General features: G+C 45.7%; 1 protein-coding gene and 1 long non-coding RNA gene across 8 annotated transcripts in view; one reads left to right on the plus strand and one right to left on the minus strand.

Annotated features, from left to right (window-relative positions):
* The window catches only part of MLLT10 (MLLT10 histone lysine methyltransferase DOT1L cofactor), a 247,985-nt gene that overhangs the window by 167,803 nt on the left and 57,253 nt on the right, over window positions 1-22,929 (plus strand). For all 7 annotated transcript variants that reach the window (XM_069729543.1, XM_069729546.1, XM_069729541.1 and 4 more), the window contains 2 exons: window positions 3,765-3,860; window positions 20,481-20,739. In XM_069729543.1, coding sequence (XP_069585644.1) covers window positions 3,765-3,860; window positions 20,481-20,739 — 355 coding nt within the window. The remainder of the gene's footprint in view (window positions 1-3,764; window positions 3,861-20,480; window positions 20,740-22,929) is intronic.
* The window catches only part of LOC138641836 (uncharacterized), a 55,062-nt gene that overhangs the window by 7,372 nt on the left and 24,761 nt on the right, over window positions 1-22,929 (minus strand). The gene's annotated exons all lie outside the window — the stretch shown is intronic.

Raw genomic sequence — 22,929 nt, forward strand, 5'->3', positions numbered from 1 at the left:
AAGAAGACAAACCTACCGTAACAATGTGAACACTGGTATTAATGTGAAACTTCAAGGGAATCTGTCAACAGGCTTTTTGCTGCGTAATCTGGAAGTAGCACAATGTAGCGGCTGAGAGCCTGATTCCAGCGATGTCACTTGCTAGACCGTGTGGTTTTGTTTAAAAAAAAAAAAATCAGTGTTTTATGAGCAGGAGATTATCACTACGGGACTAGGTGTCTCGTGCCTCCCGGTCCAACCACACATCTGATTGGCAGATTTTCATCAGTGCACATAGGAAGCTACCAATCAGTGGTGAGGGCGGGGTTATACAGTGCTCAGCATTCCGAGCTCTGCTAGATCGCAGCAGAGAAAACAAAGATTGTATCAAAATGAGTCAGCAGCTCAGTATGTTTACCCTGGTTACAAGCTAACGCATCGCTGGATCGCATCGCTAGATCGGTGTCACACACACCGATCTAGCGATGACAGCGGGAGATCCAGCGATGAAAGAAAGTTCCATACGATCTGCTACGACGTACGATTCTCAGCAGGATCCCTGATCGCTGCTGCGTGTCAGACACAGCGATATCGTAACGATATTGCTGGTACGTCACGAATCGTACCGTCGTAGCGATCGAAATGTTATAGTGTGACGGTACCCTTAGTGACACATCACTGGAGTCGGACTCAACAACTGCAGCAGACTACATAGCAAAAACCTGGTCACAGATTCCCCTTCAAGAGGCCTGCACAGGGTGCACTGATTGGCAAAATGATCGTTCCTGATCATTGCTCAGCAATCAGACAAGAAGCAATCACACAATCTATACACAATAATCACTGAGAGAATTAAAAAACAAAAAAAACGGGTGTCAGATGTTTCTGCATTATCAATCGGCGTTTGTTACGGGAAGTTTATGCACCCATGTAAAATGACCCTGATTTTGTGCCTCCTTCTACATCCTTTGATTTAGTTATTAATTTTAAGGCTTTGCAGATTTTCCTCTCGGATTGTCCGAGTGGCGGAGATCTCGTGAAGCACATGTATTTTTCCAAAACATAGCAGTGAGGAAAGAATGACGGAGTAAGTTTTCTGACCCTGAATCCCCTTTCACTTTCCAGCAATGGTTGATCTCCCCATGTACAGCTCCCTCCAGGCTTCCTGCCAAGTGCTGTTTTTCGGCCAGGCCGCATGTTTTTGAAAGATTTTCTGCTAAACATTAACTTGTTGAGTTTACATTAGAAAAACCCCTTATTAATTCTTTGTGAGCGTTACTGTCCCTGAAGAAAATAATTACCGTAGTGAATTATTTACGCGGCGTTTACACTCGGCGCCGATTGTTTTTTAGGACTTTTAATTACCGTATATACACTTGGTGCTAGAGAGGAGCCGCGTGTGCACTTAAATAAGCGATGGTTATAACAGACGTTTAATAGACTCATGAAATGTCTCCGGAGATCCCAAAGCCTAAAGGTCAGTTAACTATCAAAATTGCCCCTGATATTTAATAGGGCCGATTGTTTTTTTTTTGTCAAAGCTGGAATAGTCCATCTGTCAACACTGGGCTTTCTGTATGTTTTTTTTTCTCCTTTTGTTTTAATAAATATATCGTTCATCGTTTCGCGGATATTTAATCTTTTTATATTTTCTCCCAATTTTTTTTTTTTTTTTTACATAGTTTATTAAAATTGTAAAGATTTTGCAAAAACAAATCTACAAAAATGGGTATCATGATCATATAATAGTTATAGGTAAAGGAAGCATCAATTGTGAAATTTTAGAAGAATATCAACATGGAGGTTAAAACTGTAAAAAAACAAAAAACCAAAAAAAAACCTCAGTTTCCTTAAGGCCTGAGTCACATGTTCTTCTCGGACGAGTGCAATCCTTGCTTTTCATGGATAGCACTCACACATACAGTGCCTTGCGAAAGTATTCGGCTCCCTGGAACTTTTCAACCACAAAAGTTTAAAATAACCAATAAATTTAGTTCAACTTCACAATTGTTCTCCACTTGTTGTTGATTCTTTACCAAAAATTTACATTTGGTATCTTTATGTTTTGATGCATGATATGTGGGCAAAAGGTTGAAAAGTTCCAGGAGGCAGAATACTTTCCTAACTCACTGTATGATAGCCTATGGGCCCCTTCACATGTCTGTACCCCCCCCCCCCCCCCCGGACTGCATTTGCCAAGCAAAATCGCAGAGTCATGTCGATCAGAGTGTCTGATCAAAATCAGAAATGCAAGTTTGTGTCCTTGAAAAAATTGGTCATCACTCGGATGCCATCCGAGTGCAGTTTGATTTTTCACAGACTGTTCGATATAGATGGGAGAAGGTGGAGAAACTTTTTTTTTTTTCTCCGATTTAAAAAAAAACAAAACAAAAAAAACACAAACTGATGACTTTGGGAACAAACTTGGATGAAAATCACTGTTGGAACTTGGTATGCTTTTTCTCCATACTTGAAAAAAAAAAAACTTAAGCCCCCAACCCCCCATCCATAGGGTCGGCAATTCGGTGATCCTGAGATGGAGGCTCTCCAGCGCATTCTTTAGAATCTTTGATTGTTCGGGTATGTGCACACGTATTCTGGAGGACTGCTGATTTTTCCGCAGCGGATTTTGAAAAACCGCAGCGTTTTCCTGCAGATTTATCACGGTTTTTACTGTGGATTTCGCTGCGGCTTTACACCTGCAGTTTTCTATTGGAGCAGGTGTAAAACCGCAGCGGAATCCGCACAAAGAATTGACATGCTGCGGAATATAAACCGCTGCGTTTCCGCGCGTTTTTTTCCCGCAGCATGTGCATTGCGGATTTTGTTTCCCATAGGTTAACATGGTACTGTAAACTCATGGGGAACGGCTGCGGATCCGCAGCTGTGGAAACGCTGCGGATCCACAGCAAAATCCGCAGCATGTGCACATACCCTTAGAGTTCTTGCCCAGATGTAGAATATTGAATTTCTCCCTGTTAAATATCGTTGTATTAGTCGCTGCCCATTGTTCAAGGTTATCTAGATCCTTCTGAATCCTTTCTCTGTCTTCTCTAGTGTTAGCCATCCCTCCTAGCTTTAAATCGTCTGAAAATTTGCTTAGTTTACCTTCAGTTGTCTTATCTATATCATTTTTAAAAATGTTGAGCAAAGCCGGGGCCAGGACAGAGCCTTGTGGTACCCCACTTGGAACTCCCTTCTTGAATGTATTGGGAGTGTGTATGGCCGGCCTCCGCTCTGTTCATTGTCTGTAGGACTGTCGGATACAGCCAAGTACAACACTCGGCTGTTTGTAGGATTTCCATAGACCATGGAGCAGAGGCTGAGCTGTGGACACATTTGCTGCATTTTAAATAGGGCTGCGGATCCCATTTCTTTAGGTTCCGAATCCTCGATGATCAGCAAGTTTGATCTGATCGACGACTGATCTGCTGCAAAATTCTTGAGCGTCCAGTGTTATACAAAACCGGCTTTTTAAGATGTCGCATCTGTAGATTCCTGCAGTATAGTCCGTTTTCTGTGAAGGCAGATCCACATTACATGGGTTAACCGTTTGTGTGGTTTAGGATTTCATGTGCTACACTGAACGTGCTGGAGACTGGTCGACTCCCGGTAGAGCGATCATTAGCAATCTGTTTCATCCTTTTTATTTAGGTTTTTTTTTTCCTTTTTAACTCAATAAGCCTAATAATGGCCATTGTGACTTTTTTACAATTATGAAATATTGGAAAAAAATTCCACCCACCGCTGAATGAATATTGACAAATTTCCCTTATTCGTTTCAGAAACATAAAGAGAAGGAAAAGCACAGACAGAAATCCAGAAGGCAAATGGAGCCTTTGGCATCATTAGTTCCCTCTCTGACTGTGACTACTGAAAAGGTGAGGCTAGCCACTCGACAGGACGCTAATGAGCCAAAGTTACTTTGTAGCTGTGACATTTAAGCTTGGACTGACTATGTACATGACATGGCAGCAGTATACTGGGATTATGTTGACTTTTTATTTTAATTTTTAATATTTTTTTCGGTTTTGTAACGTTTTGTGTGTGCATTTTTTTTGGGAGTCTGAAATCTGTATTGTGATTCTGATTTCTTTAAGATTAAATACAGAGCAATTTAGATACATTGTTTACCTTTCTTAAGACATACATTATTATTATTATTTATTTCTATAGCACCATTGATTCCATGGTGCTTTACATGAGAAGGGGTTACATACAAATTACAGATATCACTTACAGTAAACTAACAATGACAGACTGATACAGAGGGGCGAGGACCCTGCCCTTGCGGGCTTACATTCTACAGGATGGTGGGGATGGAGACAGTAGGTTGAGGGTTGTAGAAGCTCCGGTAGTGGTGAGGAGGCAGCGGGGTCAGTGCAGGCTGTAGGCTTTCCTGAAGATGTCGGTTTTCAGGTTCCGTCTGAAGGATCCGAATGTGGTTGATAGTCGGACGTGTTGGGGCAAAGAATTCCAGAGGATGGGGGATATTTGGGAGAAGTCTTGGAGGCGGTTGAATGAGGAGCGGATAAGTGTGGAGGAGAGAAGGAGGTCTTGGGAGGACCGGAGATTACGTGAGGGAAGATATCGGGATATTAGTTCAGAGATATATGGAGGAGACAGGTTGTGGATGGCTTTGTAGGTCAGTATTAGTAATTTGAACGGGATATGCTGAGGAATGGGAGCCAGTGAAGAGATTTGCAGAGAGGGAAGCGGAGGAGTACAGAGGAGAGAGGTGGATTATTCAGGTAGCAGAGTTAAGGATGGACTGGAGAGGTGCAAGGGTGTTTGCAGGGAGGCCACAGAAAAGGATGTTGCAGTAGTCAAGGCGGGAGATGATGAGGGCGTGCACAAGCATTTTAGTAGATTGACGGTTGAGGAAAGGACGGATTCTGGAGATATTTTTGAGCTGGATGTGACAGGAGGTGGAGAGAGCTTGGATGAGCGGTTTGAAGGACAGGGCAGAGTCCAGGGTTACTTTGAGGCAGCGGACTTCCGGTACGGGGGAAAGCGTGATGTTTTTAATTGCGATAGATAGGTCAGGTATGGAAGATCTAGGAGATTGAGGAAAGATGATGAGTTCAGATTTGTCCACATTGAGTTTGAGGAAGCGAGAGGAGAAGGAGGATTCTGGGCAGCAGAGCGGTGACGTCTGGGCCAGAAAGGTAGACCTGAGTGTCATCAGCATATATGGCCTGAGTTAGTTAGTGCTTTCCGATTCCCTTCCACTCCCATGCCACCTCTTCTACTCTGGCATGGTTGGCACTTAACATTAGGAGCCAGTCGCTGTGCCCTCTCATTTTCTGTCTTTCTTTCTTTCTCTGCATGCATAATTGGCGTTTGACCACTGCAGCCAATCCAGTGGCCACGGTGATTGGCTCCAAGTGTCAAGTGCAACCACTTCAGAAGAGGAGCAGGGACCACCAGGGACCCAGTCAGTGGGACAGGATCAGCAGAGGGATCAGAAGATGACTATATACAATTTCTTGCTTTCTTACCAGTGTGGTAAGAAAATTGTAAAGAAATTGTATATAGTCTTCTTCCGATTCCATTGGCTGCGTTCCCCGACTGGGTTCCCTGGGCCATATGAAAAGTTAGAGGGGCAGAAACCCCCCGCAATTCTAGTTGCGTCTACCTTAAGAACTGAGAACTGGGTTTCTATCAGTGTCTTGCTAAGTAACCTTATGATTTATATAATGTTCAATGGAGCATCTGCATGTGTGATCCATAGTTCATGTGTTGGGATGGGAGATGTTATTTGTGCCTTACTCATAGTATATAGGCTACAGGCCTCGTGTACAACCATATTGTATTATGGCTGAAAATCACTAAACATAGACACGGCACAGATTGTTTAGTCTGTACAGCAGTATTGTCAGTATTATGTACAGATTTTTTGTTAACACTTGTTTTATATTTCTGTGATAGTGCAGCTATAAATGCTGAGAGAAAATATATAAAAAAATATGCATAGAAAATTCTGTGTTGTTGTGCACTGTCTTGCAACCAAACTGATAAAATAAAGGCGTGCGTCTGTCTGTCCTATCTTATCTATTATCGATCTATTATCGATCTATTATCTATCTATCATCTATTTTCTAATATATTTTATGGTGTGTATATATGTATGTCAGTGATAAGCTTCAGATTCTGTATCCTATCATACTCCAGGCATTTATAGAGCTCTTCTCACTAGAGCTCCAGCTGCACAAGCCCAGTGGCTGTGTGAAGTAGCCCACCACATTGCATGGCATGCCATTCTTGCTTTGGCATATGTTTTGAGAGTAACTTTGCAGAAAGAACACTAGATGGATATATGTGCTACTTAACCCTGCTGTTCTGTTGGTCAAAAATGACCGACTTTGAACTTCAATATTCTTTAAAATATTCAAGATGCGGCTCTGAAACCTGTGGCCGACCGACCCATCCTCATTTAAGTCAATCAACCACAAGTTTCAGAACCGCATCTTGAACACCCCCAAAAATACCAAAGTTCAAAATAGGTCTCCCCAGACCGAACAGAACAGCAGGGTTAAAGGAACTAAAATAAGGTCTGAACGTTGATATTAGTAGATTTAGAGAGTACCTATTCCTTCATATAAAACTTGTTGAAAACCATGGTCTTGTTTCCCCACAATAAGTTAAAATTGCACGTGGTGCATATAGCAGTCTAATATGTTCAGGAACTGTGCTGAATCTCCTGTTCTGTAACCTGCCATTCACTCTGAGTCGGCCATTCCTTTCATGATCGTTCTGCCAACACTATAGGTGCTGGAGATTTCTCATGTCACTTTTGAGGATTAATTGCACCTGTCAGTGCACAATGACTTGCCTGCAGTGACCTGAAAGCCAGCCTTTCTTTTATTACACTTTATAGAGTGATAGTACAGCAGGAGCTGAGACAAGGCCCCATCCTGTCATGATCCCAATGGCAGGGGATCACAAAAGGACAAGCACAAAAACAAAACAAGCTCTAGGGTGATGGAACCTGAGCTGACCGCGATCCTGAACCTAAACACACAACTAGCAGTAGCCGGGGAACGTGCCTACGATGATTCCTAGACGTCTCGCGCCAGCCGAAGGATTAACTTCCCCTATCAGAAGAAACACAGACCTCACTTGCCTCCAGAGAAACACCCCACAGAAATAGCAGCCCCCCACATGTAATAACGGTGAAATGAGAGGAAAGCACATACGTAGTTATGAAAATAGAATCAGCAAAAATGAGGCCCGCTAAAGCTAGATAGCAGAGGATACAAAAGTGAACTGCGCGGTCAGCGAAAAACCCTTCAAAAAACCATCCTGAAATTACTTGAACTCATGTGCCAACTCATGGAACATGAGGAGTAATTTCAGCCCACTAGAGCAACCAGCAGCAAGGAATCACATATCTGCAAGCTGGACTAAGACAAAAATAAAGCAAAACGTGGAACAGGAAAATCAAAACTTAGCTTGTCCTGAAGATAACAGACGCAGGGAGCAGAGGTAAAAAGACACGCTGATTACATTGATAGGCGGCGAGGAAATGACAAAAAAGCCAGGTTAAATAGGAAACTCCCATAACCTGATGGAACAGGTGGACACCAGAGACCGCAGAGAACACAAGTCACCCAGTACCATCAGTAACCACCAGAGGGAGCCCAAAAACAGAACTCACAACAGTACCCCCCCCCCTTGAGGAGGGGTCACCGAATCCTCACGAGAACCACCAGGGCGACCAGGATGAGCCCTATGAAAAGCACGGACCAAATCGGCAGCATGAACATCAGAGGCAATCACCCAAGAATTATCCTCCTGACCATAACCCTTCCACTTGACCAAATACTGGAGTTTCCGTCTGGAAACACGAGAATCCAAGATCTTCTCCACAACATTCTCCAATTCACCCTCCACCAGCATCGGAGCAGGAGGCTCAAGCGAAGGAACAACAGGTACCTCATACTTCCGCAACAACGACCGATGGAACACATTATGAATAGCAAACGATGCCGGGAGATCCAAACGAAACGACACAGGGTTAAGAATTTCCAAGATCCTATAGGGACCGATGAACCGAGGCTTGAACTTAGGAGAAGAGACCTTCATAGGAACAAAACGAGAAGACAACCACACCAAGTCCCCAACAAGAAGTCGAGGACCCACGCGGCGACGGCGATTAGCAAACTGCTGAGCCCTCTCCTGGGACAACTTCAAATTGTCCACCACATGACTCCAAATCTGATGCAACCTATCCACCACCATGTCCACTCCAGGACAATCAGAAGGCTCCACCTGACCAGAGGAAAAACGAGGATGAAACCCTGAATTACAAAAGAAAGGAGAAACCAAGGTAGCAGAACTAGCCCGATTATTAAGGGCAAACTCGGCAAGCGGCAAAAAGGAAACCCAGTCATCTTGATCAGCAGAAACAAAACACCTTAAATAAGTTTCTAAAGTCTGATTAGTTCGTTCCGTCTGGCCATTCGTCTGAGGATGGAATGCAGACGAAAAGGACAAATCAATGCCCATCTTAGCACAGAACGTCCGCCAAAATCTAGACACAAACTGGGATCCCCTGTCAGAAACGATGTTCTCCGGAATGCCATGCAAACGGACCACGTTTTGAAAAAACAGAGGGACCAACTCAGAGGAGGAAGGTAACTTAGGCAAGGGTACCAGATGAACCATCTTAGAAAAGCGGTCACACACAACCCATATGACGGACATTTTTTGAGAGACAGGGAGATCCGAAATAAAGTCCATGGAAATGTGCGTCCAAGGCCTCTTCGGGATAGGCAAAGGTGACAACAATCCACTGGCCCGAGAACAGCAAGGCTTAGCCCGAGCGCAAACTCCACAAGACTGCACGAAAGAACGCACATCCCTCGACAAGGAAGGCCACCAAAAAGACCTGGCCACCAAGTCTCTAGTACCAAATATTCCAGGATGACCTGCCAACACAGAAGAATGGACCTCGGAGATGACTCTACTGGTCCAATTATCCGGAACAAACAGTCTTTCCGGCGGACAACGATCAGGTTTATCCGCCTGAAACTCCTGCAAAGCACGTCGCAAGTCTGGGGAGACAGCCGACAAAATCACCCCATCCCTAAGGATACCAGTGGGCTCAGAGTTTCCAGGGGAGTCAGGCACAAAACTCCTAGAAAGAGCATCCGCCTTCACATTCTTTGAACCTGGCAGGTATGAAACCACAAAATTGAAACGGGAGAAAAACAGTGACCAACGAGCCTGTCTAGGATTCAGACGCTTGGCAGACTCAAGGTACATCAGATTTTTGTGATCAGTCAAGACCACCACACGATGTCTAGCACCCTCAAGCCAATGACGCCACTCCTCAAATGCCCACTTCATGGCCAAAAGCTCCCGATTACCAACATCATAATTCCGTTCAGCGGGCGAAAATTTTCTAGAAAAGAACGCACATGGCTTCATCACGGAGCCATCGGAGCTTCTCTGTGACAAAACCGCCCCCGTTCCGATATCGGAAGCATCAACCTCAACCTGAAAAGGAAGCGACGTATCTGGCTGACGCAACACAGGAGCAGAAGAAAACCGGCGCTTAAGTTCCTGAAAGGCTTCCACAGCCGCAGGAGACCAATCAGTAACATCAGCACCCTTCTTAGTCAAATCCGTCAAAGGCTTAACAACACTAGAAAAATTAGTTATGAAGCGACGATAAAAATTAGCAAAGCCCAAGAACTTCTGTAGACTCTTAAGAGATGTAGGCTGCGTCCAGTCACAAATAGCCTGAACCTTGACGGGATCCATCTCAATAGTAGAAGGGGAAAAAATATACCCCAAAAAAGAAATCTTCTGGACTTCAAAGAGACATTTAGAACCCTTTACAAACAAAGAGTTGGCCCGCAGGACCTGAAACACCTTCCTGACCTGCTGAACATGAGACTCCCAGTCATCAGAAAAAACCAAAACATCATCCAAATACACGATAATAAATTTATCCAGATATTCACGGAAAATATCGTGCATAAAAGACTGGAAGACAGAAGGAGCATTAGAAAGTCCAAAAGGCATCACCAAATACTCGAAATGGCCCTCAGGCGTATTAAATGCGGTTTTCCACTCATCACCCTGCCTTATCAGCACAAGATTATACGCACCCCGAAGATCAATCTTAGTGAACCATTTAGCCCCCTTAATGCGAGCGAACAAATCAGTCAACAATGGCAAAGGATACTGATATTTGACTGTAATCTTATTCAAAAGACGATAATCTATGCAAGGCCTCAAGGAACCATCTTTTTTGGCCACAAAAAAAAAACCTGCTCCCAAAGGGGACGAAGATGGACAGATATGTCCCTTTTCCAAAGACTCCTTAACATAATTCCGCATAGCCGTATGCTCTGGCACTGACAGATTGAACAAACGACCTTTAGGGAATTTACTGCCAGGAATCAAATCTATAGCACAATCGCAATCCCTGTGAGGAGGAAGCGAACTGAGCTTAGGCTCCTCAAAAACCTCCCGATAATCAGACAAAAATACCGGAACCTCAGAAGGAGTAGATGAAGCGATAGAAATCGGAGATGCATCATCATGAACCCCCTGACATCCCCAGCTTAACACAGACATTGTTTTCCAGTCCAGGACTGGGTTATGAGTTTGTAACCATGGCAGACCAAGCACTAAGACATCATGTAAATTATACAGTACCAGGAAGCGAATCACCTCCTGATGAACGGGAGTCATACGCATGGTCACTTGTGTCCAGTACTGAGGTTTATTCATAGCCAAAGGTGTAGAGTCAATTCCTTTCAAAGGAATAGGAACTTCCAGAGGTTCCAGACTAAACCCACAGCGATTGGCAAATGACCAATCCATAAGACTCAGGGCAGCGCCTGAATCCACATAGGCATCGACGGAAATGGATGATAATGAACAAATCAGAGTCACAGACAGAATAAACTTAGACTGTAAAGTACCAATGGCAACAGACTTATCAACCTTTTTTGTGCGTTTAGAGCATGCTGATATAATATGAGCTGAATCACCACAATAAAAACACAATCCATTTTTCCGCCTATAATTTTGCCGTTCACTTCTGGACTGAATTCTATCACATTGCATTATCTCAGGTGCCTGTTCAGAAGACACCGCCAAATGGTGCACAGGTTTGCGCTCCCGTAAACGCCGATCAATCTGAATAGCCATAGTCATGGACTCATTCAGACCTGTAGGCGCCGGGAACCCCACCATAACATCTTTAATGGCCTCAGAAAGGCCATCTCTGAATTTTGCAGCCAGAGCGCACTCATTCCACTGAGTAAGCACCGACCATTTCCGAAATTTCTGACAATATATTTCTGCTTCATCTTGCCCCTGAGAGAGAGCCAATAAAGCTTTTTCAGCCTGAATCTCTAGATTAGGTTCCTCATAGAGCAAACCCAATGCCAGAAAAAACGCATCCACATTGAGCAACGCAGGATTCCCTGGTGCCAATGCAAATGCCCAATTCTGAGGGTCACCCCGCAGGAAAGATATAACAATCTTGACCTGCTGAGCAGGGTCTCCAGAGGAGCGAGATTTCAAGGAAAGAAACAACTTGCAATTGTTCCTAAAATTCAGAAAACTAGATCTATCTCCAGAAAAAAACTCTGGGATAGGAATTCTAGGTTCAGACATAGGCGTATGTACAACAAAATCTTGTATATTTTGAACCTTAGCAGCAAGATTATTCAGGCTGGAAGCCAAACTCTGGACGTCCATGATAAACAGCTGAGGTCAGAGCCATTCAAGGATTAAGAGGAGGAAAGAAGCAGCCAAGCAGCAATTAAGGCTAGGCAGCAAACACTGAGGAGGGGGAAAAAAAAAAAAAAAAAAAAAAAAAAAAACTTCCTCAGACTACTTTTCCTCCTACTTCAGCCAAAACGATGACCAATTTTTTTTTTTTGGCCGGCTATACTGTCATGATCCCAATGGCAGGGGATCACAAAAGGACAAGCACAAAAACAAAACAAGCTCTAGGGTGATGGAACCTGAGCTGACCGCGATCCTGAACCTAAACACACAACTAGCAGTAGCCGGGGAACGTGCCTACGATGATTCCTAGACGTCTCGCGCCAGCCGAAGGATTAACTTCCCCTATCAGAAGAAACACAGACCTCACTTGCCTCCAGAGAAACACCCCACAGAAATAGCAGCCCCCCACATGTAATAACGGTGAAATGAGAGGAAAGCACATACGTAGTTATGAAAATAGAATCAGCAAAAATGAGGCCCGCTAAAGCTAGATAGCAGAGGATACAAAAGTGAACTGCGCGGTCAGCGAAAAACCCTTCAAAAAACCATCCTGAAATTACTTGAACTCATGTGCCAACTCATGGAACATGAGGAGTAATTTCAGCCCACTAGAGCAACCAGCAGCAAGGAATCACATATCTGCAAGCTGGACTAAGACAAAAATAAAGCAAAACGTGGAACAGGAAAATCAAAACTTAGCTTGTCCTGAAGATAACAGACGCAGGGAGCAGAGGTAAAAAGACACGCTGATTACATTGATAGCCGGCGAGGAAATGACAAAAAAGCCAGGTTAAATAGGAAACTCCCATAACCTGATGGAACAGGTGGACACCAGAGACCGCAGAGAACACAAGTCACCCAGTACCATCAGTAACCACCAGAGGGAGCCCAAAAACAGAACTCACAACACCATCCCCACTTCTTGTAGCTGAAAGAGACTCTCCCCCATTTCCTGTAGAGCGAAATGGCCAAACCCAACTTTCTGTAAACACAAATCACCTCCACACAAGACATGCCTCCACTTCTTGTAGAGACACACAAGACCCGCCATTTCCTGTTTACAAACCTCCCGCTTCACTTAGAGAGACAAGACCCATCCCCTCTTCCCGTAGAGACAAAACCCATCCCTGCTTTCTGTAGACAAGACCCTTCCCCCACTTCCTGGAGAAACAAATCCTCAACACAAGAGACACCCCCCTACTTCCTGAACCCCCACTTAATGCTTTCTGTAGACAAAACCCTTCCCCATGTCCTATAGAGACTAGACCCTTCCCCACATCCTGTTAGAGAAACCAGGCCCTTCCCCACATCCTGTAGAGAAACCAGGCCTTTCCCCACGTCCTGTAGAGAAACCAAGCCCTTCCCTACGTCCTGTAGAGAAACCAGGCCCTTCCCCACGTCCTGTAGAGAAACCAGGCCCTTCCCCACGTCCTGCAGAGAAACCAGGCCCTTCCCCACGTCCTGTAGAGAAACCAGGCCCTTCCCCACGTCCTGTAGAGAAACCAGGTCCATCCCCACGTCCTGTAGAGAAACCAGGCCCATCCCCACGTCCTGTAGAGAAACCAAGCCCATCCCCACGTCCTGTAGAGAAACCAGGCCCTTCCCCACGTCCTGTAGAGAAACCAGGCCCTTCCCCACGTCCTGTAGAGAAACCAGGCCCTTCCCCACGTCCTGTAGAGAAACCAGGCTCTTCCCCACGTCCTGTAGAGAAACCAGGCCCTTCCCCACGTCCTGTAGAGAAACCAGGCCCTTCCCCACGTCCTGTAGAGAAACCAGGCCCTTCCCCACGTCCTGTAGAGAAACCAGGCCCTTCCCCACGTCCTGTAGAGACTAGACATGTCCCTGCTTCCTGTAATCTGTGATGACTTCTTTGGTTCTTAGGTGCTGAAGACTGATTACACTTTACAATAAGCAGCGAATGGCGAGTTATACAAAAGGGAGACAACAAATGGCCGGGGCTTTGAAGAGATTTTTCAGGAGTAGGGCAATATAAGCAATTTTACAGCAATACCACGGAGCCTTAGTCTAAATTGCAGATATAACTCTGCCCCTTACCTTCTGAAGTCTTATTTGAAATTTCCAAAACAATCCTGCATTGATGTTTACATCTGTTGTGTTACACGGATAACTCCATCTAACGAGCGCACAAACCATAAATAGGTATATCCTGCAGCAAAGATCTCCGCTCTGTTTACCTGTCCTGATTCTGTTATCACGTTCCTTCGGACGTTTAACAGGCCCTGCATATATTGGCAGCTGCTTTCCCATTCAGACAGGCGCTAGAGATGTCTCGCCCGCTCTGCTTTGACCTTCCTTATTCATATTAATGGCAGGTTCAAAGGGGAGGATGGTGATAGCGTGCTGCATGTGTCCGTCACATCTGCATGTGTATTGTGCAGTGGTGGGGTGCAGGACCATATATGAAGCCAGAGACCTTGTGTTTTCCATGGGTGATGTTTTTATATTTTGCAGGAAAGTATCAATCCCAGTCTTATGGTTAATTGAGAGAGGCGCGTCACATTCTCAGTGTAAGATCAGTGTAGCGTTTTAAGTCTTTGTGGCTGTTCCTCAATTTAGCTTTTACCCCAAGTGACAATTTTTCAAACAAATAAGCAAATCCTTATGCGCCCATCTTTTTATTAGCTTTGTACCTAGTCACAAATAAAACATACTGTAACATTGTTACAATCAGGTACATATTTACATTTCTTTGTAGTATGTAGCAGAATTTCAAATGTAGTGATATCCGCTTTTATCTCTGTAATTTTGTCTTACACGCCAACTGTTTTCTGGAGTAAAGCAATTAAAATCCCAGCATTTGTACAGCCACATTTTAGTTCTGTCCTTAGGTGTAGTGGCTTGTCCTATTGTCATTTTCCCCCGTCGCTCGCTCGCCTTTCCCCTGTCGCTCGCTCGCCTTTCCCCTGTCGCTCGCTCGCCTTTCCCCTGTCGCTCGCTCGCCTTTCCCCTGTCGCTCGCTCGCCTTTCCCCTGTCGCTCGCTCGCCTTTCCCCTGTCGCTCGCTCGCCTTTCCCCTGTCGCTCGCTCGCCTTTCCCCTGTCGCTCGCTCGCCTTTCCCCTGTCGCTCGCTCGCCTTTCCCCTGTCGCTCGCTCGCTCGCCTTTCCCCTGTCGCTCGCTCGCTCGCCTTTCCCCTGTCGCTCGCTCGCTCGCCTTTCCCCTGTCGCTCGCTCGCTCGCCTTTCCCCTGTCGCTCGCTCGCTCGCCTTTCCCCTGTCGCTCGCTCGCCTTTCCCCTGTCGCTCGCTCGCTCGCCTTTCCCCTGTCGCTCGCTCGCCTTTCCCCTGTCGCTCGCTCGCTCGCCTTTCCCCTGTCGCTCGCTCGCTCGCCTTTCCCCTGTCGCTCGCTCGCCTTTCCCCTGTCGCTCGCTCGCTCGCCTTTCCCCTGTCGCTCGCTCGCTCGCCTTTCCCCTGTCGCTCGCTCGCTGGCCTTTCCCCTGTCGCTCGCTCGCTGGCCTTTCCCCTGTCGCTCGCTCGCTGGCCTTTCCCCTGTCGCTCGCTCGCTGGCCTTTCCCCTGTCGCTCGCTCGCTGGCCTTTCCCCTGTCGCTCGCTCGCTGGCCTTTCCCCTGTCGCTCGCTCGCTGGCCTTTCCCCTGTCGCTCGCTCGCCTTTCCCCTGTCGCTCGCTCGCCTTTCCCCTGTCGCTCGCTCGCCTTTCCCCTGTCGCTCGCTCGCCTTTCCCCTGTCGCTCGCTCGCTCGCCTTTCCCCTGTCGCTCGCTCGCTCGCCTTTCCCCTGTCGCTCGCTCGCTCGCCTTTCCCCTGTCGCTCGCTCGCTCGCCTTTCCCCTGTCGCTCGCTCGCCTTTCCCCTGTCGCTCGCTCGCTCGCCTTTCCCCTGTCGCTCGCTCGCTCGCCTTTCCCCTGTCGCTCGCTCGCTCGCCTTTCCCCTGTCGCTCGCTCGCTCGCCTTTCCCCTGTCGCTCGCTCGCCTTTCCCCTGTCGCTCGCTCGCTCGCCTTTCCCCTGTCGCTCGCTCGCTCGCCTTTCCCCTGTCGCTCGCTCGCTGGCCTTTCCCCTGTCGCTCGCTCGCTGGCCTTTCCCCTGTCGCTCGCTCGCTGGCCTTTCCCCTGTCGCTCGCTCGCTGGCCTTTCCCCTGTCGCTCGCTCGCTGGCCTTTCCCCTGTCGCTCGCTCGCTGGCCTTTCCCCTGTCGCTCGCTCGCCTTTCCCCTGTCGCTCGCTGGCCTTTCCCCTGTCGCTCGCTCGCTCGCCTTTCCCCTGTCGCTCGCTCGCTCGCCTTTCCCCTGTCGCTCGCTCGCTCGCCTTTCCCCTGTCGCTCGCTCGCTCGCCTTTCCCCTGTCGCTCGCTCGCTCGCCTTTCCCCTGTCGCTCGCTCGCCTTTCCCCTGTCGTTCGCTCGCTCGCCTTTCCCCTGTCGTTCGCTCGCTCGCCTTTCCCCTGTCGTTCGCTCGCTCGCCTTTCCCCTGTCGTTCGCTCGCTCGCCTTTCCCCTGTCGTTCGCTCGCTCGCCTTTCCCCTGTCGTTCGCTCGCTCGCCTTGCCCCTCTCGCTCACTCGCCCTCTGTCTTCCTTTGTTGACAAAGGTAACCTTTGAAATGTCTTATATTTATCCACATTTATAGGTAATACTTTAAATGTATACAATAAGCTATGGTTAAGCATTCTGGTGCACTCCAGATGGGAAACTATAACTCCCAGCATGCTGTCATAGGTCTGCCAGTTATAGTTTCACAATATCTGGAGTCCTGTAGTTTATTGGTCCGTGCACTAATCGCAGGTCCAAGAGTGTTCATTTCTGTGGCGGAGCAGTATCAGACATGCTGCTTGGTTGCTGCTTATCTCTGAACATGTGTACCTCAGCTTTGTACCTTATAGTTTGGTCTGTCTCTTGACAGTAATCTCTCAACCAGGAGGCTCAGGATGATCTATACTGCAGGTCACCCTGAAATAGAGGACGATTGTCTAGCATAGTTCTTTAAATATTCCAATGTCAAATTGGTTTAGGGTTTTGAAATAGCTTTTTGGACCCCACATTTTCCCATTCTGCTTTTGATATGAAAAAAATTGCGTCTTAATTTTCCCTAATCTTGGTTTAGCAATACTCTGGGTGGCCAGTTATGTTAAGTGATTTCCAAAGAAAAAAAAATCCATGGTTTTTAGTGTATTCCAATCCGCACACCTGTGTTTGAAGGAATAGGATCTCAGGAACATCTGCAGTCACAAAGGGGTATATGAACATAAGGAACTGAAAAATAAAACCACCAGCTAGAGAGCCCAGCCATGCTAGGAATGTCTCCTGAATGGGGGCTAAACAAAAAAATCAGTGGTCAGAAGTCTTCATTGTTTAGTAGCAGAGGTCACTAGTGATTGAGGAAGAGAAGACTGGTCTGGAATGTGTATGGTGTATCCACGTGCCTTCCTCTTGTGTATGCGTGTATCTGTGCCTTCCTCTTGTGTATGCGTGTCTCCATGCCTTCCTCTTGCGTATACGCGTCTCCGTGCCTTCCTCTTGTGTATGCGTGTCTCCGTGCCTTCCTCTTGCTTATGCGTGTCTCCATGCCTTCCTCTTGCGTATGTGTCTCAGTGTTTTTCTCTTGCGTATACGCGTCTCCGTGCCTTCCTTTTGCGTATGCGTGCCTCTGTGCCTTCCTCTTGCGTGTGTCTCCATGCCTTCCTCTTGCTTATGCGCGTCTCCATCCCTTCCTCTTGCTTATGCGCGTCTCCGTGCCTTCCTCTTGCGTATAAGCGTCTCCGTGCCTTCCTTTTGCGTATGCGTGCCTCTGTGCCTTCCTCTTGCGTGTGTCTCCATGCCTTCCTCTTGCTTATGCGTGTCTCCGTGCCTTCCTCTTGCGTATACGCGTCTCCGTGCCTTCCTTTTGCGTATGCGTGCCTCTGTGCCTTCCTCTTGCGTGTGTCTCCATGCCTTCCTCTTGCTTATGCGTGTCTCCGTGCCTTCCTCTTGCGTATACGCGTCTCCGTGCCTTCCTTTTGCGTATGCGTGCCTCTGTGCCTTCCTCTTGCTTATGCGTGTCTCCGTGCCTTCCTCTTGTGGATTGCACAACGAACTTTGTTCACAGACCATGATTTCTGGGAGTATCCTGAGCCCATGCAGTGATTGGTGCACCCGAAACATGCCTGTTTTAAATACGTCGCCTGAGGGCGTGTAGATGATTAGCATCCAATATTGACTGTCACCTTTGTCTGACATGCACATGGATTTCTCCAGAATCCCAATCTTTTGATAATATATAATGCAGATGGTGGGTTGTTCAAAGGTTTTGCATTTTTACGCTGAGTAACCTTTTTTTTTCTGCAATTGTTCCACAAATTTTAGACTGGATTGTTCTGATTGATGAACCTCTCACCATCTTTGCTCTTGAGAGACTCTGCCTCTCTGCAATGCTCTTTGTTTACCCAGTCATGTGACTTGGTTGACAAATGGCCCTCCAGCTGTTATTTTATTTATTTTTTTTATCCACAATTTTCTTTTTCAGCCTTTTTTTGGAGATACGTTGCATCCACCAATTTATAAATGAGTTCATTTTTTTTTTTAATTGAAAATTTCCGACGTTCACCCTCTGTGTCCTGTTGTTAATTATAATAAAAGCAGTCAGTGCTCAGAAGTACGGTACATCACTGAGTCTCCGCCGCTGATCCGGTGATTGTTTACTGGCTGAAGCAGTGACCTCGTGTTACCAGCGCTGCAGCCAATCACTGGGATTGGCGGCTTAGGAATAACATATGTCTCTAAGAGAACCTAGAGCTATGACTTATAAAAGTGCGAATGAGAATTTCATTCATTCGCAAAACGTTGCACATCTGGTCATTGCCGCGAAAACGTGATCCTGACCTAATGGAGAAAAATAATGACTAGCAGAATCCGATTACACATAGTGCATCTATTATGAGTTTTTTTAAGAATATAGGGCAGATTTACTAAAACTGGAGTAAAATTCACAAAGTTTATTAAAAGATGCACAGCAGAAAATGCAATTTATGTTTGCAGGTAGTAGATAGGATGTGGGCAAAAAGCTGGACTGCTCAGTTCTCTATTACATTTTTTTTCATATCATTTACTTGTGTATTTAGTGTATTGTATGTGAACAGTTCAGCCAGATTCATCCTAGCACCAGTAGTAATAATTTAGAAGAAATGCTGATTGCTTCCTCCTTAGTGTTTCCTTCACAAGAGCATGCGGCCGCCCTGGAATCTCGGTTTTGATCACCTCTGTAATTAGGAAGGCACGTTTAATGTTTTTATTGATTTGGGCTTTTATAATATAATGATGGTAATTGATTGGAACAGATCAGTACAAAGTACGGTCATTGCGATGTTTACTACAAGCCAATCTGTAGCCTTGGTTTTTATCTCATTTGCTGGGCTATCGATTTGTGTATAAATTATTATATTGTGTAGTTTTTTTTTTCTTTGTTCTTTTTTGTTAGTAACAATTTTATTTATGTGGTAATTGGAGTAAAGGGAGACTTAATTGCTTTGCCCTATTGTATTTATTATCAGTATAGACATTTAAAATACATAGGCAGTAAAATGGGGAACACTTGGTTTTTTTTCTTTCTTTTTTTTTTTTTTTTTTTGTTAGAATCTCATCTACTATTTTGGTTTATACCTTTAATCCGCGCAGTTTCTGAATTAATTTACTTTCATGCAGAACATTTTGTTGTGTACAGTGTGCATTTGCGTGTGTGTGTATATGCACACGAACACAAATGCATGTATGTATACACACACATGCTATATGCTATGTATGATCAGTGATAACTCCCTTTTCTGTATGTGACTGCAGTAGCCACAGCAGCCATTTGTTTCGCCTGCAGCAGCCATTTGTTTCGCCTGCAGCAGCCATTTGTTTCGCCTGCAGCAGCCATTTGTTTCGCCTGCATCGGCCATTTGTTTCGCCTGCATCGGCCAGTTGTTTCGCCTGCATCGGCCATTTGTTTCGCCTGCATCGGCCATTTGTTTCGCCTGCATCGGCCATTTGTTTCGCCTGCATCGGCCATTTGTTTCGCCTGCATCGGCCATTTGTTTCGCCTGCATCGGCCAGTTGTTTCGCCTGCATCGGCCAGTTGTTTCGCCTGCATCGGCCAGTTGTTTCGCCTGCATCGGCCAGTTGTTTCGCCTGCAGCGGCCAGTTGTTTCGCCTGCAGCGGCCACTTCAGGGGTGATTTAGTATTACACAGGACTTAAGATGGAAGAATTGATTGGCAAGATTCCGGTGTATCGGCCAGGTCGGTAACCTGTGACTGGTGGACAGGAGGCCTGCGATTCTCATTACCTGTGGGCATTTCTAGCTCTACTTTCAGTTAGTGGTGTTGGTACAATGTTTTCTGTCAGTCACTCTGCAATAATGACGTTTCGCCAGCCTTATTAGTCAGAAGAAGAGCAGGGAATGTTAGGAGGTAAGGAGATTTGCAGGCCTTTTTTCCTTGGTCACACAAGACCTTTGTAGTGACATGCCACACCTATTCCATGTGGGAGAACTGTGTGCCTCGGTATGAGATCAGACGCATTGGGTGGGTTAGTATGACTGGTAGGTTTCTGTAGGGGCTGTATTAAGGATTACTGACCCGTGTGACTCACCACCGCAATCTTCAGCTTACTCCATCATTTTGGACAGGTATTTCTTGACTTTGACGCCTGTAAACAATGTGAGCATTCTTGTCGTAGTGTTTTTATGGCTGTCTAATATTGAGGTCATAATCGATGGCGCCCTGCTTTAGTGAAAAGCCCTATTAACCCTCTCGTATCCAACTTTCAGTCCTACACCTGCGGCACCACCAACAACTTGGTGACGACCTCAGTAAAGCGTTTGGAGGAAACTGCAGCGCGGTTCACAAATGCAAATTTCCAGGAGGTTTCCGCACATCCGGCCAGTGTGAAAGATGCTCTGGAAACCCGAATGTCCGAAAATAAAGCCAAGAAGACGGCGACTCACAACCCCATTCAGCGCGGCCGGAAGTCCAGCAGTGGGAGGAACAGTATTGGTCCAGCCGCAGCAACCAGTCCCTTCCAGCAAGGTAAGGAATTATGTCCTGTACCATGGAAATAAAGCAGAATGTTGATGCTTGATGGTAGTAATGTAAATATGTCTATATTAGTTATATATTTTCATAGTTGTGCAAATAAACGTAATTTAGTTGTTTTTTGCAACCTTCTAAAAACCGTTCAGGGCTACATCTGCTACTTCTCTCCACCAGTACTTCCTTCAGCCACTGTACTTTAAACACTTGTTACCGTGTTGCTTTTTTTAAAAATTTTTTACAGGAACTTTTTATGTGGTATGATCAGACCATGTCCTTGTATGATCAGACACAGCCATTACACAGTACACAGCAGGGACACATTTCTAAGATTATCTCAGCACGGGAACATTAATTTTTTACACATCCAATTGTGGAACTTATTATTATTCCAAGATCTATTCGCTAAAATTTATTTTGTTTCTGGGGAAAACCTCTTTAAGTTGAACTAAAAAGGTTGGAGTGCATTTTAGGATAGTCCTGAAATTTCAGCCAAAAATCAACTATCCCTAACTCTTTGTGAGTAGTGTACGCTGTGTGCAGAATTATTAGGCAAGTGGTATTTTAGAGGATTATTTTTATTATTGATCAACAACTATGTTCTCAATCAACCTAAAAGACTCATAAATATCAAGTTGGAGTGTTTTTTTTTTTTTTTTAGATTTGGCTATCTTAGGAGGATATCTGTTTGTGCAGGTAACTATTACTGTGTAGAATTATTAGGCAACTTAATAAAAACCAAATATATTCCCATCTCACTTGTTTATTTTCACCAGGTAAACCAATATCACTGCACAAAATTTAGAAATAAACATTTCTGACATGCAAAAACAAAACCCCCCAAAATGAGTGACCAATATAGCCCCCTTTCTTTATGATGACGCTCAGCAGCCTCCATCCATAGATTCTGTCAGTTGCTTGATCTGTTTACGACCAACATTGCGTGCAGCGGCCACCACAGCCTCCAGACACTGTTCCCACAGGTGGACTGTTTTCCCTCCCTGTAGATCTCACATTTTATGAGGGACCACAGGTTCTCTATGGGGCTCAGATCAGGTGAACAAGGGGCCATGTCATTATTTTTTCTTCTTTGAGATCTTTGCTGGCCAGCCACGCTGTGGAGTAGTTGGAGGCATGTGATGGAGCATTGTCCTGCATGAAGATCATGGCTTTCTTGACCGATACCGACTTCTTCCTGTACCACTGCTCGAAGAAGTTGTCTTCCAGAAACTGGCAGTAGATCTGGGAGTTGAGCTTCACTCCATCCTCAACCCGAAAAGGTCCCACAAGTTCATCTTTGATGATACCAGCCCATACCAGTACCCCACCTCCACCTTGCTGGGGTCTGAGTCAGAGTAGAGCTCTCTGCCCTTTACTGATCCAGCCTCTGGCCCATCCATCTGGCCCATCAAGAGTCACTCGCATTTCATCAGTCCATAAAACCTTTCAAAAGTCAGTCTTAAGATATTTCTTGGCCCAGTCTTGAAGTTTTATCTTATATTTCTTGTTCAGAGGTGGTTTTTCAGCCTTCCTTACCTCGGCCATGTCCCTGAGTATCGCACACCTTGTGCTTTTTGTTACTCCAGTAACGTTGCAGCTCTGAAATATGGCAAAACTGGTGGCAAATGGCATCTTGGCAGCTTCACGCTTGATTTTCCGCAATTCATGGGCAGTTATTTTGCGCCTTTTTTGCCCAACACGCTTCTTGCGACCCTGTTGGCTATTTGCCATGAAACGCTTGATTGATCGGTGATCATTCTTCAAAATTTTGGCATTTTCAAGACTGCTGCATCCCTCTGCAAGACATCTCACAATTTTGGACTTTTCAGAACCCGTCAAATCTCTCTTCTGACCCATTTTGCCAAAGGAAAGGAAGTTGCCTAATAATTAAGCACACCTTATATAGGGTTCTGATGTCAATAGACAACACCCCTCCTCATTACAGAGATACACATCACAGGATTTACTTACGGTAATTGGTAGTTGGCTCTCAGGCCTGAACAGCTTGGGGTAGGAAAACGTATAAAAAGGATCATGTGATCAAAATACAACTTGCCTAATAATTCTGCACACAGTGTATATATGTTTTTGTTGTGTTTTGGTTTGTCTTTGCCGCCACTTGTGGACCTTCAGTCCAGATTCCAAGTATCAGATTAGTGTTTGCGCTGAGGAATCCGACCTCATTGA

Source organism: Ranitomeya imitator, chromosome 6 (assembly GCF_032444005.1).
Source record: "Ranitomeya imitator isolate aRanImi1 chromosome 6, aRanImi1.pri, whole genome shotgun sequence".
Classification (NCBI taxonomy): Eukaryota; Metazoa; Chordata; class Amphibia; order Anura; family Dendrobatidae; genus Ranitomeya; species Ranitomeya imitator.